This window comes from Heterocephalus glaber, unplaced genomic scaffold (genome assembly GCF_053883595.1).
Source record: "Heterocephalus glaber isolate CG9 unplaced genomic scaffold, H.glaber_assembly_v1.0 deba00000347, whole genome shotgun sequence".
NCBI lineage: Eukaryota > Metazoa > Chordata > Mammalia > Rodentia > Bathyergidae > Heterocephalus > Heterocephalus glaber.
Genome location: NW_028258143.1, coordinates 61,880,172 through 61,895,608, shown reverse-complemented (window position 1 = coordinate 61,895,608; position 15,437 = coordinate 61,880,172). Strand labels below are relative to the sequence as shown.

The window sequence follows — 15,437 nt, the reverse complement described above, 5'->3', positions numbered from 1 at the left end:
TAAGTCTTAAGGCAGAAGAAATCTTCAGAAAAAAGTCTCTTAAAAGCAGCAAGGATACATCTTGATCTAGATGTGTTATATGGGAGTATATACATGTTAAAATTAAATTTTACAAGGGTCAGAAAGTTAAAATTTACCATGTAAAAGTACAGAAGACTAAGGTGAAACTTACTGAAGAAAAATTTTATTTTTCTAAAAAGGCAGTATGGCCTAAGTATGCAGTATTTATCAAGTCACAGTCATGCACTGTCATGTCCCAGCCTTCATGTCCACTCAACGGTCAGCCAGAGCAACTTCTGTCCTGCAAGCTCCACTCAAGCTGAGAGCTCTGTATGGACGCCCCACTTTTTACCTTTTGCACGACACTTTTACTGGACTTTTAAAGGTTTAGATACAAGTAGCACTGTGTTTCAAGTGCCCACAGCTTTCAGCATAGTAATATGCTGCAGTTTTGTGGCTTAGGAGCCTCTACCTCACAGGCTAGGTGTGAGGCAGGCTTGTGTAGTGGACTCAATCACATTCACACACTGATGAAACTAATGATGTATTTCTCAGAAAACATATGACCATATATATATATATATGCATGCATATATATGTGAATAACAGAAATATAGGGAGAAACAGACAAATCAATGTCTGCAGCTCAAGGCTGCAATTTGTCCACCTCAGAAGTTATAAATAGTACAAAAATAATGCACATACGAATAACATGATTAATATTTTTTTTTTTTTTTTTTTTGTGGTACCGGGGATTGAACTTGGGACCTTGCACTTTCGAGGCAGGTGACAGAACCACTGAGCCAAACCCCCGGCCCCATGATTAATAAATTTGATCTAATAGACATAAAACTTACACCCTAACACAGAGCACTTACTTTTAAGCTCACATGTAACTTTCCCAATATTAACAACTCCGGAGCACCAAGGGACTCCAATAAGGTTACAGACTCAATATTCAACAGACCACATTTCCCACCCACAACATGACACAGGCAAAATAAAAACACAACAACAAAGTTCTGAATTGAAAAAAACACACATAACTAAGAGAATTCATAATAAAAAATTAAATTGCAGAATCTTAGAAGTGAGAATGAAAATACCACATGGCAAAATTGAACAAAGCTACTTAGAAACTTAGAACATATTTATCAGAAAATAAAGCTTAGAAATATGTTGTGTTCAAGAAATTATGAAAATATTTAGAATCAATTTATAAATGTGCTTTTTCCCGGTGACATAGATTTTACAAAATGAAGGGTGCTTACCAACATGCCGCTAAGCCTGAGTCGTGTCTGTGGAGTCAAACAATCTGAGGGGAAAAAACTGTATGAGACTAAGCTTACACTCGCAGGCCTGTCTCTCAAATTACCATGTCGATGCTAAGGCAATTAATTGAGCTATACTGTCAAATTCTGAAATATTTATTAGATATGGAGGCCAAAGTCTCACTTTACACAAACACACACGTTCAAGTAAAGGATCCTCAGAATACCATTAAATCTGAAAAGAGCTTCTGCACTATTTCCGTAAAGGTCCTGTAAATATGAATGCTAGGATACAATGAGATGAGATTTGGAAGAAGGGGGATCAGCAGCATCACAGCCTACAGAGAACAGTAAAAGTGGTTCACCTAGGGTGAAAAGTCAAAGAATGTTAGGTTAAAATTTTTGTTAACGTGTGGATAGACAGAAATCTGGCCATTAGGCCAAAATGAGACAAAATCCCTTGGTGAATAACTAAATTTATGGCTGATTTATGCTCAAAAGCAAAATCTTCCTAACACAGGCTTTGCAGGATAGAGTGGTTAATTTTAGTTACAATACATTCCTAACAAAGCAGCATAGAGAGTGAGAGGTAAAGTGTGGGGAAAAGACTCATGTTGGGATGAAACATATGCAAATGCATTAATGAATTAGGATATTCAATAATACTGGGACCAACTTTTAACCAACCTAGTTCAATATGATTTCCATTTTGTAATTTGGTATGTGGGGTACTGAATCTTCAACTTCATTTACCAAGTGAAAGGTGTACTTTTATGAGACAAAGGTATAAATATTTTACAAAGAAAGAGAAGTCAAGTCTGTATTACTATGGACTTTGGGAAGGATTATACCGGTTAACTATCATTGCAAACTGCCGAGATAGAGCTGCAGCTACTTGGGGTACAATTTAGCCTAAGTACAATTCAGCTGAGAACTTTACCCAGGAAATGTAAATGCAAATGTAAATGATCCGTTAACAAATTAACAAACTGATATTTTGTGTCTAAAATAATAAAAAAGGTAAATAAGTACAAAATTGTAATCATGGGTTTAAACTGTAGTTTCAAATAATCAACTGATTATTCACTGAAAAATCATTTACAGGAGCATACTTAAAACACTTGAAATTTAAATGTAATGGTCTTTTCATTCTAACACAGTAACAAAAATTACCTCCTCCTTTGGAACAAAAAGTGATCAGCCAGCCAATACCAGCAGCAAATGCAGTTTGTATGGAGTTAACAAAATTCCCTTAAAAGAAAATACAGCAAATTTCTGATTACCTATTATGCAATAATGGAAACAGTCTTCCAAATGCCATTTTTTCTAATCCCACCCTCTTCCAATCCACTGTGAATATTACGATCAGTAATATGACCTTTCTAAAACTCTTCTAGAACATATCAAACCTTTCACTGGCTCCCCAAGTTTTTCATTGCATAAAATCTATATTCAGTATATCATTAAGAAAAAAACTGGCAAGTAAGGCCCCTTGTGGTCTAAGTTTTGTCTCCCACCATTGTTTTTTTCATGCCACTCTATTCCATCACGATCTTTTTGTCTGATTCAGGAAATACTGTCAATTCCCAAACAAGGCTCTCAAGGCTTCCTGGCCATTTCCATGAGAGACTGGGTATGACCTCTTTCTAGAATTATTTTCTAACTTTTCCTCTTTTCCAACGGAATTATTTCATATAATTTATGCTTTTCTAAGCTTACTTCTATTGTAATAGCTACTACATTGCAGTTTAGTTATTTACTAGTTCTTCTTCATTACTGTGAGGAGGTTACCGATGGCAGGGATTACAATGACATATTACTGCTGCCTTAGTATTTAACAGTTTGTGCCACACAACTTGGCACTCAATGAAAGAAACATCCCTTTAGCCATGAACACTACCCTTTCATGGACAATTTTCAGAGTAAATAACCAACCTGAAGTTACCTGATAAAAAGCCTAAGTTTAAAGGTGATTCTGAACTTTAAACTGGATAGCATTAATTTACTATCTATAAAAACACACAATGGGGAAAAAAGAAAAACCGGTACAAATTTCTCTATGATGACTGAGATGATTATGTGTATCAAAAGTGTACCAATAAAATTAAAAAAACACAAAAAACTGTCACTAGGACTATTAAACAGCAGTATTTTGAAAGATGCATTAAACCTAGTCCCTCTCATCCATTTCCCACATCCTAAATGTTTTAGTTTTATATGTAACTAGTTTGTTATATACCTTCTACCAGCAGAAATCAAAGCAATGACACAGTTTCCTTTTAAGAAGCATGGGAAAATTACTTAAAACTGTCAGTATTATGACCTAACTGTTAATGCTGCCACTGTAAAACTAAAATACCAATAAAGTTTCCTTGAAAATCAAGCAAATTAAGAAAACAAAATTACCTGTTGACAGTTCTGTCACTGAGCTTCTCACATGCTGCATGGCAAAATTCACTAAGCTTTCCTTTGATCTGTCTCCATGGTACTTCACTGCAGCCTATTGATTTTTATAAAAAGGAACGTCATTTACATTTACTTTTTAAAACTCACTAATACCAAGTACTCTGATTTATACATGATTTTTGAATAATTCAGTAAAGTTCTATCCATCGGAAGTATATTTCCAAATGATACTGAGAATCTTGATTCTGTAGAATCTAGTTTAATATTATCTATAAAATAGGTTTTGTTTCAGCTTCATCATTGGACAGTGGGAAAAAGATCAGAACTTTATATTCAATGTAAGTACAAAATACATTGCAAATTGCAAAGCACAATTTGCATATTGAATAAATTATGTTAATTGGCAAACATTTTATTTTAAAATACACCAAAGTGAAAGTCATGGCATGTAAAGGTTCATAAAATAATCCAAAGTATTTATTATTACTAGTTAGATGGCACCTAAAATAAGACTTAAATAACTACAAATTCTTATGTTGTATTTTCGCTAGTATTCACTTGTTACAAAGTTCCATGAATTTGAGAAGTGCTAATGGGATCCCTTACCATTCCAGACCTAAAAATGAAGAGGCTTGGATAACTGTTGACTCCTTTCATTCGGCAAAGCATCCTATCATCACCACAGTTTACAGCTCCAATTCGAAGTAATCCATCCACTTCTTTAGCAAATTCTCTCCACTGTGAGAGAAATGAAAGTGTAAGTATTTCTCTGCTAAGATCACTTTCCTTTTCACGAACATACTTCAAATTGTATGGTCTTAAAGGAGAGATTTTTTATCAAATAAAACCATCCATATGTAAAAGTATTTGATATTTGTGATAGTCATAACTACTATTAGTAAAAAAAATGCCAACATATTAAAAAAAGAAATATGCACAAATCACATCAATTAGAAATAAAACTTTAATAATCTGAATGCAAAGAATACGTACAGTGGGGGCTAAATCATGGCAGTGTGAACATCCCGGCGAGTAAAAGTTTACAAACCACAGTTCTCCAGAGTTAACAGCAGCATCTAAAAGCGCACACACACACACAGAATGCATGTTAACTTTAACACATGTCAACTTTTTGTTGAGATCAGAATAGAAAAATATATTTAGTCATGAATCTTTCACACTGCTTTTATCATTTTCTGTAAAATTTTTAATGAAAAAACTTTAAATCTCAAAACAGTAACTTTAAAAAAACTCTAAGTCCATACTTGGGTACGAAGCAGCCTTGAACTGAAAAATAAACATGGCCACAAAGCTCTACAAAGGGGTGGCACAAAGGCACAGCAGCCAAAACTCATCTGAGAGTTTGTGCGGATGAGAGAAATAAAAAGGAGAAACGGTATGCGCTACCGGGCTGTGTACAGCTCAGGCTAAGGTGTTGTCAAACAGTTCTGACAAACTACGCACTTCAAATTCTCAGAATCAGATCAGAGACCTACACAATACAGTGAGGACTGCTAGGATTAAATTTAATCTCTGCCCTCAGTAAGATGTTTTCACTGGAAAACCACGTTGCTTGAGAAGTATAAAATCAAGGTTTTTATCATTTAAAACATCAATACATACTTGCTAAACTAATAGATTTGAACACCATACACTGTTAGCCACCAATGTTTTATAACAATGTTTTATACAAAACGACTTGGTGCAAAATAAAAAAAAATTTCATTCATTTAAAAAACTTAACATAGTAACGATGTGCTCTGATATTCAGGAAAAAAGGCAAAGGCAATTTGCTTTGGGTTAAATGTTTTCACATATAGAACTTCTATATAGAAATTAGTTATCTGGGGAGGAGGGGTGGAAGGGAAGAGAGGGGAATGATAAAAAAGAATCAGGATACGTCATGTACAGGTACAAATTTCCTATGATGAATGGGATCATTATGTGTATCTACAATGTACCAATAAACTTCATTTTAAAAAGATATGGTAGATTAAAAAAATCAGTTACCTAATTTTAAAATGAAACTTCGTAAATTATAGTTAAAAAATCAAAGCATGCATATGATGCTAAATATGTGCTACTGATTTAGGTCAACTGGGAACATACATAGGACTCAATGTTCAGCCACATTTCAGTGACAAATGCAGCTAATCTGTATATTATGGGCAAAGCAGGTCATTGAGGATTTTACCAAGTGTTCTTCCGCAATGTTTAGAAAGTCTAACAAATAGAGCACTGTAGGTGGTCAAAACAACTACCGTGTTGGCTTAGGCCAATAGCTGGTACTAATGTAGGTAGAAATCTTAATAGAATTAATGAAACTAAACTTTAACAGAAAACAGGGATTATCTTATAAGCAAGGTAGCTATTTACATATGAAGAGAAAGCAATGATCATACGAGGCAATACTGCTCCTAAGACTTAAATGAAGTTGTGAGGTAAGCAAATCTGAATGGCACTAAATCTGACATCACACCTCGTTTACTGTGAAAATAATCTATAATAATCTAAGTACTTTGTTTTCGTGGAGCACTTCTAACACCCCTACCCAGTTCTGATTGTTGAGTAATAATGTTAAGAGTAGTTTTATTTTTAATACTATATTTTCACAGCAAGATGAAATGATTTTGTGTAACTCACAAACCCACAATACAATGAATACAGTTCAAAATATTCAGCCTCTAAATCCCACAACAATTAATAATTGTTAATATCTATACAACTATAATTAATAGCTTGTTTACACAGAAAAATGCGACAGTGCAGAAGTACTTATAGTTCCTCTTTCTAGAGCCACCTTTGAACGGATGCTGGTATTATCTGATACTATTCATAAGAACTTGTACACACCTGCAATATTCTTTGTTTTGCAAATGTTTATCTAGAACTTGATTATGACTGATATGCTACCGTATTATAACATAAAAAGGTACTTTGCACGAGTGTAACGGAATGGATGAGACCATTTTTAAATCTCTGAAACTAGAATTTATTAATCACACTCTCCCTTCTGTTCTCAAGTTGATCATTTGAGAGTACCTGGTAAAAGTAAATTATACAATTTAATTCTCTCACTAACAACTGGAGAACTGGATAAAATGTAAAAGACCTTTTGAAAGCACTAGAGCAGTATGGATGGAGTGAAATTTTAGGGGGCCAAGGTATGGGAAAAGGTAGAAATCAAGAGCTAACGTTTGTCTTTTTTTTTTTTGGTACTAGAGATTAAACTTGGGACCTTGTGCTTGCGAGGCAGGGAGTGGCACCACTGAGCTAAATCCCTAGCCCCCATTTGCCATTTTGAGAAGAGACAGCTGACAAGCTAGAAAATAAAAGAGATTTCACATAATTCACTGGGCTAGAAGGACACAAGGGAGTTCAGGGCACATCCAAGGAAGTGTTCTGTAAACAAAGATGAACTAGAAAGTGACCAGTTCTCTCAAGGTCCAAAGCATAGCTTCTGAATCACTTCAGTCTATTTGAATGAAGCTTATTTTGAATGCTGGTGACCTTAATCAGAAGAACATTAAGTCTTCACTTGAGCAAGAAAATATACGTAACTTAAAATAATTTTGTAATTATTTATAAAAAAAATAAGACTAACTATAACCAATAAAAATAACTGGTAATAAAAGAGACCCATAACCAAGGAAGCTAATGGGATATCTACACATAAGCACAAACTGATTCTACTAATGTGTGACATCTTCCCTCTGCTTCTTCAACTAAAACTTCAGGTTCATCTTGTCTTAGTCTAATAATACAAAGAGTAGAATTAGAGACCAGATGGAATAGCGGCAAATATACATTGAATCTATCAATATTAATCATCTCTGAATTACCTCTAGTGTTTCATGGCTGTAATTTATTTAAAACTATCATTTAGAGTTCTATGTGAACTATTAGCAGTTTTCAGCCTTTTTTGCAGGGACACATTTGAAAAAGGTTGAACCCAGGTGCCAAATAAGTAGTTTCATTCTAGGTGAACTCATGCATTAGTTTACAGGTTTTGTTCAGTTCCTCTGGTTCTATCTATAGTTCCAATTTTTTTTTGACCCTCTTGGTTCACAAGACCCTCACTGATCACACTAGGAGATGAGTGACAATAACATCCACACAAGAAAAGCAATTAGGTTCATATAATGATGTGCCATAAAATTATGATTCCTCCGGTTTGTGATACTGGTATTAGTTTTGTCTACCAATAATACAAATAAATTAAAATTTCCTGTTTTCATTGTAGGGACTACATATTTTCTATTCGTTTAAGTGTTTATATTTCAAGATTTGTAACAGTACTAAAATGACACACACTTTTTAATCCCTGAGCTCACCCATCAAAAATTTAGAATAAAAGGTAATCCCTGCTTAGAAGAAACAAATTGTATAAAACCAAGTGGTGGTAAAACATCTTTTATCATGATAACATAGAAAAACATTTTATAAACAGTTTTTGCAACTTGTATGCTATTTTAGTTTTCTAAACTAAATGTTATTATAATACAGCAAAATAAAACTGGATTTTCATTTGAGACACAATTTACTGCTTTGAAGTAGAAAGGAATAAACCTATTTTATCACCACTGTACAAAGGCTAAAAATTTAAGAATGTAATCCAGTTTTTAAATTTTTCTAAAATGTAATGGAAATTGCAGAGCTGTATTCTTATATCCATTTTCACACAAATCATGGATCACATTAAATCTGTTTCCAAAGTAACCACATACTTCTAAAACTCTGGAATCAAAAAGCTCTGAACTGGGAGTTTTTTCCAAGTGTAGCAGGCTAACTTGACATCCAAACTTGGTCTAAACGGATATGGGGCTATATATTATTCCTATTCCTTTTACTTGGTATATAAACTTATGTATTTTCTGCAGAAATAGTAGTATACTGTCTCACAGGCTGCTAGGAACATTTTTTAATATATAGCATATACCTTTCTAAATTTGTCAAAATTTCTAGCTTTGGAACATATTTGGATCCAACAAGTATCAGATAACAGATTGGACTTGCACTAGTTTTAGAAAATCAGTATGCTCACAAACTTACCAAATTCTCTTCTTTCCAGTGTTATGATTTCAGGATCATCATCATAAATGCCTAGTTTTAAAAATGCATAAAAATTATTAAGAATTCCATAAAATAATTCACCATATAAAAATAATTATTCACTATTAATAAAAAAAATCACAATACTACTTCTCAAACTTAAATAATATGTGACAAACTAAAAGAAAAACCAACAGTAAGCAATACTCTTGGTGATACATTTAAACAGTCATCTAAAGATACCCGGTTCCTGACATGACCTGCTACTATACCGTTAAGTTTGTGGGTGAGTGGGTTCCTAATATTCACACACTTTGTTTTTTGGTACCCAGTGATCAAACTCAGGACCTTGAGCTTGTGAGGCAGGTGGCGGCACCACTGAGCTAAATCCCCGGCCCCACATACTTTTATCTCTGTAAAAACTTTCTACATTTTTAACTTTTTATTTAAAAATAAATATAGACTCACCAGAAGTTGCAAAGATAGTACAGACTCTTGTGTACCCTTCAGCCAGTGTCCCCTAATGGTGACATGTTACTTATTTTTAATACCAAAACCAAGAAATGGAGAGTGTACATTACTGTTCATTGGGTCATTTTCAGGTTACATGATTTTTAGTACGTCTATCACTTTAAAATGTTTCCCACTGCTAAAATATCTTACAAGGGTAAATAATTAGTATCAATTATAAATTTTATTTACCATAAATAAAATCAATGTGAGAGAATTTCTCATTACTACATAAAATAGCCAAGTAATATTAATAATGGGTGTAGACCAGGGGTTAGCAAACTTTTTTTTTGGTACTGGGGATCAAACTCGGGACCTTGTGGTTATGTGGCAGGCAGAGGAACCACTGAGCTAAACCCCCAGCCCTGCAAACTTTCTCTGAAGCCATTAGAAACTATTTTGAGCTTTGCAGGATGTATGGTTTTTGTCATGAATACTCAACACTCAAACTGTAAAAGAAGCCTCAGACAATATGTAAACAAATGAGCACAACTGTATTGGAATAAAAACTTTTAGTCCTGAGACGCAATCTCGCCAGAAAGAAACGTGAAGTATTTTATTTAGTCTAATACAAAAGCCTTCTTAGCCTTTGAGGCCAATGAATGAGTATGACAAATGCTAGTTATCTGAACACACCTTTCTGCCTTGATAATTCCATTTATTTTTGTCATCCCTCAGCTCCTTTAACGTGTTTCCTCCCTCTCTCTTGCCTTACTTCTTTCTTATTCCCGTCAACACCTTAAACCACACCAGTAAGGGTTTTATATGAGGACAGCATTTCTACTGAGGTAGCCACCATTCAACTTAAAGTTTAGCCTTTGCTAGAAAATCCAAAGTTCTGAAAAACATTTGAAAGGCTTCAATATTTAACCTTTTCTTTTGCAAACATATATATTTTTATTAAATAGTAATTATTTAAAAAATATTAAAATTTAAGCAACACTTCCATTTCTGTACAATTAATCTCTGTATACTGACATCCTTTTGAATTCCATTCCTATGACAAATTAAAAAAAGCCAATCGAGGTGACAAACTTTTTTTTTGGTGATACCTGGGATCAAACTCAGGACCTTGCGCTTGTGAGGCAGGTGCAGCGGCACTGAGCTAAATCCCTGGCCCCTACATTAACTTTTCTTTTGCTCTGATTTAGAAAAAAAAAAAAACTTCACAAGTAATATATCACCTTACCAAAATCATAACGATAATAGTTCCAGCTTTCATACTGGCCTCCTTGGTTATCTTCAAGTCCCTTCTCTCCGTATTTATCATACTTTTTCCGTAGATCTTCATCTTTGAGTACTTCATATGCTCTGTTTATTTTTAAGAAATCACCATGTGCATTTGGGTTGTTCTGTGAAAAAAATTAGATATAACACTTATTTCAGATGCACAATCCAAATCTCTTCACAAACTTTATACAGTATACAGATTTCATTATTCCAGAGATTTGTTGGATATTAGATATCAACATAAGGAGGGGTAGTACAACGTGATATGAATTATCTTGGAATGAAATAAAAAAATATTTTGAGGAACTATCTAAAAAAAACCCCAAAAAAGTAATAGAAATTAAGAATCTCTTCAAAAGGTTGACAAATATGGTCATGTGACATAAGTCATTCCTTCTTAAAACTGCAGTGGAGACTGAAATTTTTAATTTTTAAAAATGTTTGTAACTTCTGAAATGGACAGATTTGTGGGTGAATTATAGGCAAATGAATTAACTAAAAAACGTATGCTCCTATGCATCAGATAATTAAATAGGAATTACCATCAGGGTAATATTTCAAAACTGATTTAGAAATGTTTCTTTATTGTTTCATAGATTAGTGTTTCAAGGATGCTTTCATTTAAATCTTAGATATAGGCCTATCATTTTTTATATGGGAAATGAAATTTTAAAAGAAAAAATTAAAAATCCTAAATAGAATACAGATCTGAGGGAAAGATAAACAAATAACAAGTGTTTTTTGCGGGGGAGGGGATGTCTTATTTTTATAATTTTTTTTTTCCTGGTACCGGGGATCAAACTCGGGTCCTTGCGCTTGAGCAGCAGGCAGTGAAACCACTGAGCTAAATCCCTGGCCCATAAGGGATGTCTTATTTCTGTGGTACTGAACCCAGGGTCCAGGGCCTCTGCACTGAGACCTTTAAAATCTTTTGCGTCAGGGTCCTAAGTCACTAAGCTGCCCAGGCTGGGCTCCAACTTGAGACCCTCCTGCCTCAGCCTCCCAGTGCTGGGGTTACAGGTGTGGGTCACCATACCCGGCTCTGAGTTTTAAGGAAATGTTATTTATTTATTCTTTGGTACTGGGGATTGAATTTGGGTTCTTGCGCTGGCACAGCAGGTGGCAAAACCACTGAGCTAAATCCCTGGCCCATAAGGGATGTCTTATTTCTGTGGTACTGAACCCAGGGTCCAGGGCCTCTGCACTGAGACCTTTAAAATCTTTTGCGTCAGGGTCCTAAGTCACTAAGCTGCCCAGGCTGGGCTCCAACTTGAGACCCTCCTGCCTCAGCCTCCCAGTGCTGGGGTTACAGGTGTGGGTCACCATACCCGGCTCTGAGTTTTAAGGAAATGTTATTTATTTATTTTTTGGTACTGGGGATTGAATTCGGGTTCTTGTGCTTGCACAGCAGGCGGCAAAACCACTGAGCTAAATCCCCGGCCCTAGGAAATGTTAATCATTCAGTTTTCTATAACTGAAATAAAATAATCCGATTTAAAAAATTCTTCCTAGAAAAAACTAACTTAACCATGTCCTTTTCATTAAGAGTAAAATCTCATTAAGAGTTAATTAGATATTCGATCCCCGGTACCAAAAAAACAAAACAAAACAACAAGAGTTAATTAGATAAAATATCATCAAATTTTTAAAAATTATAGTTTTTAAAGATTACATTATCAGCCACACAAATATTTTAAACTGAAGGTATATTGGGCTGCTCTCGAGTTTTAATTCATAGAACTTTCTGGCACTGGGGATACAGCTTAGTGGCAGAGCACTTGCCCAGTATGTGTAGGATCACAGGTTGAATACCTAGTATCAAAAACAAAAAAAGTGAAAAAACAAAGCAAAACAAAAAAAAAACCACCACAAAATGAACAGTAACAACAAACCCAAACCAAAAAAAAAAAAAAGACCCCAAAAAACTTTCTAACTGGTCTGTGGTCATGTGCTTTGTAAAAAATAGTGACAGGCCCAGGGATTTAGCTCAGTGGTTCCGCTGCCTGCCTTGAAAGCGCAAGGTCCGGAGTTCAATCCTCAGTACCAAAAACAACAAAAAAAAGGCAGTTAAAGCATATTATTAGCTATTACTATTATTTTTAGCAAGATATACCCTGTGAATTTTAAGGAGATACTTTTTGTTACTATTCTAAAGTACTTGATCTCAACGTACTTTACTATGAAAACTACTTCAGAGATGTTGCAGTTTTGGGATTAACATTTTAAAAATATCTGTGCGAAATAAGTTTACAAATTAAGAGGCCACTGAATATTCGGTATTGACATTCCTCACACTACTCCAAATAGAACATTTTCCTTCTTGTTTTTAGAATACCAGTTGAAATAGGATTTTAAACATGTACTGCTTGTAAGCATTCTGAACCCTTATTTAAAATAACTTAAAATATCCAAATGTACTAAAATGTAATAATCAGATATTTTCAAAACCATTTTACCTACCGGGTTTTTATCAGGATGTAACTTCAATGCTAATCTCTTAAAAGCTTGTCTTATTTCTCTACTGCTTGCAGTTTTGGATACTCCAAGTAAACTGTAAAAATCCTGATCTGTGCCCACTAAAAGGGCCATATACACTATCAGAAGACAGAGACTGAGCCTTCTTAGGTTTCTGATATAGTCATTTTTATGTAACCAGACTCCCATTCTCCTTCTTATACAAGTTCTGACTTCAGTGAACATAAGACACAATGCTGAGTCCAGAGGGTAAGATACACAAATCTTAGAACTTCAGTCCACATTCCTTCCAGGGTGAATCAAGCATCACAAAATCGTCTCCAAACAGGTTACTCTAAAAAGAAGAAACCAGGTAGCTAAATATATATTTCAAATTAAAAAGCAGTAACATTATCTATCAAACAACATGGTCACCAATACAACTCCTTTAAATGGACTGAATGCCGCAGAATCTATTCATTGGGTCCCTTCATTACTTTGATATTCAAATAACCAGATTTATGATGTCAATCAAGATACAGATAAAAGGTGGGGGTAGCAGCTAGCTACAGTACTTAAATATAGGACAAGAGCAATTTATACAAATCCTCTGATTAGCATCAGAACACCATGGTGTGAAATAAACTATTTCCTTCCTCTTTCTACCCGCGCTTGTGTTTTCCTTTTGAGACACCTCTTCCTTTTAAGCACCCACTAAAGCTCTTCAGTTTTGTTTTTAATCAGATCTCGTAGTAAATGTCCTTTGAGGGGACTAGAAGGACACACAATGTTTTCCCAAAGGGTCTGTATTTTTCACCTAACTCTAAAAAGTGTCAATGAATTACACTGTGGTAATAGATAACTTCCTTAGAAAAAAGACCATCCTTTCCTGTTTTCTAGGGTGCTTACACTGAATGAGTTTATAAAAACAGTAGAATAATTGCAAGAATTAACATTAACTTTACTGCAAAGTTCACGTTTAGTATAAACAAAAATAGGAAAAGAAACAGAAAAAGAGCAAAGAATTAGTTATACAGACAACTCTGCAGGGTAAAAAGTCATTATTTCACCATATTAAACTAGCACAGTCCCTAAGATCTCATAATACTTTGAAAAGTCTTCCTTTCCTAGCATGCTCGGTTTCACCTTTCATTAGATCCCATGTCTATTTTTAACCACTTCTCCTTACCATGGAATGCTCTCCTATGCATCTTACCAAAACCACCTTTCTGAAAGGCTGATGGAAAATGAGTTACAGCCCGCCTGCAACACCATCGGAGAGCGAGCCTGTAGCTCAGCCCTCACTCGGGACGGGACGCCGGGTCCAAGCCGGGCGGTTCTCAACCAGCGCGGGTGTGGCCGGCCGGAGCCCAGGCCAGGTGGGGCTGCAGGTGCCTGGGGCTCTTCGCCACCTCCTCTCGGAGGAGAGGGGAGGGGAGGGGAGAGGAGGGGAGGGGAGGACAGAGGACCGGGACGCGACTGTGCAGCGTGAGTCCGGAGTCTGAGGTCGGACGGAGAGAGAAAGGGGTTTCGAGCAACGCGGCGAAGAGCTAACCCCGGGCGGCGGCGGCAGCGGCAGGCTGGCCAGAGGGAGGAGGACGAGGAGGCGAACGCGCTGCACAGCCGCGGAGGCGAGGCGAGGCGAGGACCCGGCTCAGGCTCCCCGGCGCCAGGCCGCCGCCGGCACCCCCGGCCCGTGCCCACCTCGGGGTCGCCTCCGGCAGCTACTCCCCCAGCTGGTCGCCGTGCCCGGCCAGCGACCTCACGCTGCGCGCGGGAGCACCCAGTTTCCAACGCCGCCGCAGGCGAGGCGAGGCGAGCTCGGGCGAGGGAGGACGCCGCGCCGCCGGCCGGGAAGCGCGAAGCGAGCGCCGCCCGCGCCCCGTGCGTTTCCAGGAGAGCGGGGGCGGGGCCCGCCGCGGGGCATTGTGGGAAAGGCGAGGCCAGCGCTGCGGCGGCGGCGGGCGGCGCGGGGTCAGGTTGACGTGGCCGTCAGTGCGGGATCCGGCTTCAAGTCCGGGTCGAGCCCGGAACCGAGGGACTCGACCGGACGCGCAGACCACACGCCTTAGTAAACGTGGCTGGCGCTGGCCGCCGCGGAAGAAAGCACCGTGCGGCCCGCCCCTTCCTGGTTCCGTTGCCAGGGTGACGGGGAGCAGAGGGCGGCTCCTGCGGGGTTAGTACTGAGACAGGATGTGGAGGGCTGCTGTGGTCCATGGGTGTTCGCCATCAAAAGGAGAAATTTGACAGAGAAAGGGAGCTTACACTGATTGCAGTGTCAGCCTAGAGGACTGCATAGGCAGTGGGATGTTTGCAACAAATAAAAATACTCCCAGTTTTGGGTGAGCGTGCTAACAAACATTTGAGCATTCCACAGTGTTATTTCTTGACTCTCTAGTCATCCAAACTAGAAAATTGGGAGATTATCCATACATCTCCTGAGTGATACAGAAACAAAGGACAAACTGCAGTTTTGACCCACAGCAATGGAGTAACTACATTTACAACCATCGA

At 37.1% G+C, this 15,437-nt stretch overlaps 1 protein-coding gene across 2 annotated transcripts in view; it reads right to left on the bottom strand.

Annotated features, from left to right (window-relative positions):
- The window catches only part of Dnajc10 (DnaJ heat shock protein family (Hsp40) member C10), a 44,528-nt gene extending 29,706 nt beyond the window's left edge, over nucleotides 1–14,822 (bottom strand). The window contains exons 1-9 of one of the 2 annotated variants that reach the window (XM_021247115.2): nucleotides 14,479–14,822; nucleotides 12,930–13,278; nucleotides 10,429–10,591; nucleotides 8,730–8,780; nucleotides 4,671–4,753; nucleotides 4,284–4,415; nucleotides 3,678–3,771; nucleotides 2,445–2,522; nucleotides 1,272–1,315 (exon numbers count right to left, since the gene is read on the bottom strand). In XM_021247115.2, the coding sequence (XP_021102774.1) occupies nucleotides 1,272–1,315; nucleotides 2,445–2,522; nucleotides 3,678–3,771; nucleotides 4,284–4,415; nucleotides 4,671–4,753; nucleotides 8,730–8,780; nucleotides 10,429–10,591; nucleotides 12,930–13,169 (885 nt within the window). In that variant the 5' untranslated portion in view covers nucleotides 13,170–13,278; nucleotides 14,479–14,822. The remainder of the gene's footprint in view (nucleotides 1–1,271; nucleotides 1,316–2,444; nucleotides 2,523–3,677; nucleotides 3,772–4,283; nucleotides 4,416–4,670; nucleotides 4,754–8,729; nucleotides 8,781–10,428; nucleotides 10,592–12,929; nucleotides 13,279–14,478) is intronic. The other variant, XM_004868176.3, reaches the window with a different exon arrangement.
- Nucleotides 14,823–15,437: the final 615 nt, after the last annotated feature.